The 1,287-nt window shown below is 21.3% G+C and overlaps 1 protein-coding gene across 1 annotated transcript; it reads right to left on the bottom strand.

The window, feature by feature from the left end:
• AAJ76_401000622 (hypothetical protein) lies at window positions 1-666 on the bottom strand (the record flags this gene model as incomplete). The annotated part of the gene is made up of 1 exon (XM_024475569.1): window positions 1-666. A coding segment is annotated over one exon (666 nt), but the record flags the coding sequence as incomplete, so codon positions are not given.
• Between the last annotated feature and the right edge of the window lie 621 nt (window positions 667-1,287).

Raw genomic sequence — 1,287 nt, 5'->3', positions numbered from 1 at the left:
ATCTTCTTGTAATAACAGAATAAATTCATTTAGAAAACCAATAAGCTTACCATAATCTCTATCAAAAAATGCTAAAATGTAATCTTTATTTTCTAGAGAATGCATAATTCTTGATCCAGGTCTGTTTGTTAATTCTTCAAGAAGTTGACAAGATAACAAAATTATATCAAGCTTATTTAACAATAAAAATTTTATAAAACCATTTTGCAATTTCACTTCTATTTCGCTAATATTTTTGGAAATTTTTTTGACTTTAATACTATACTGAGACTCTAGAGCATTATTAAACAACATTTGAGGAATTTGTATGTTAAGAATATTCTGTTGTCCTAAGGCTTTAGTAAAATAAAGTTGGTGAAATATCTGATCAATGTTTGTAAAATCTTTTGCAAAGCAATATAAGTTTTTAATGTATTTTTTAGTCCCCCCACTAGAATGAATACAAACAAATCCTTGAATATTAGATTGTGGTGATCTGACTTCAGTTATAATTGGAATATTATCATTAAATAGGAAATATTTTTTCATATAAAAAGCGTATTCTGCTGGAGAGATACTCTTCAAGTCAATTTCATACATTTTATGTATTTCTGGAACTAATGTTATCCTTTGTAATGAATAAATATAAGACATCCAAAATAATACATTAAAATTGTTCATGGGCATTTTTATTTTTTTAAATTTATACAAATTAAATTTTTTTAATGTAAAATGCGTTATGTCATATGCACATAATTATTTTTTAACAAAAGTTTAATTAGACTATAAATCAATATTTTTTTATTATTTTGCGTACTTTACCAATTCTTATGGTTTAGATAAATATCATAATTTTCTAGTTCTTTTTTGTTTTGTAAATAATGTAAGAATAATTTAATCTTTTTTAAGAAACAAGTAAAAGCATTTTTTTTATACTTTCAAATTTTAAAACCGTTTAATTTGTCTTTTTTTAATAATTGTCAATAATATACTGTTGTGATATTCTATGTTACTTAAAAGGTAACAAAAGCAAATAATTTAATTAAACTTTTGGGTTTTATTTGTTTTGATCATTTAAAAAATTTAATTTACTTGAGCATTATTAAATAATAATTTTTTAATGCTTAAAATCCAAATTGTAAGTTCTATATTAAATTTTTTAATTATATATTATTTGACTATAAAATTAATTAAAACAAGGATAAAATCTAATTAAACACAATAATTTATAACTGTTGCTTGAGCTTTTAAGTTATAAAACAAAAGTTAGAATTATATTTTTTTAAAAAACATAACAACATTGCACAA

The sequence above is a fragment of the Vairimorpha ceranae genome, assembly GCF_000988165.1.
Source record: "Vairimorpha ceranae strain PA08 1199 chromosome Unknown NODE_401, whole genome shotgun sequence".
Taxonomy (NCBI): domain Eukaryota; kingdom Fungi; phylum Microsporidia; family Nosematidae; genus Vairimorpha; species Vairimorpha ceranae.
This window is presented reverse-complemented; position numbering and strand designations above follow the sequence as displayed.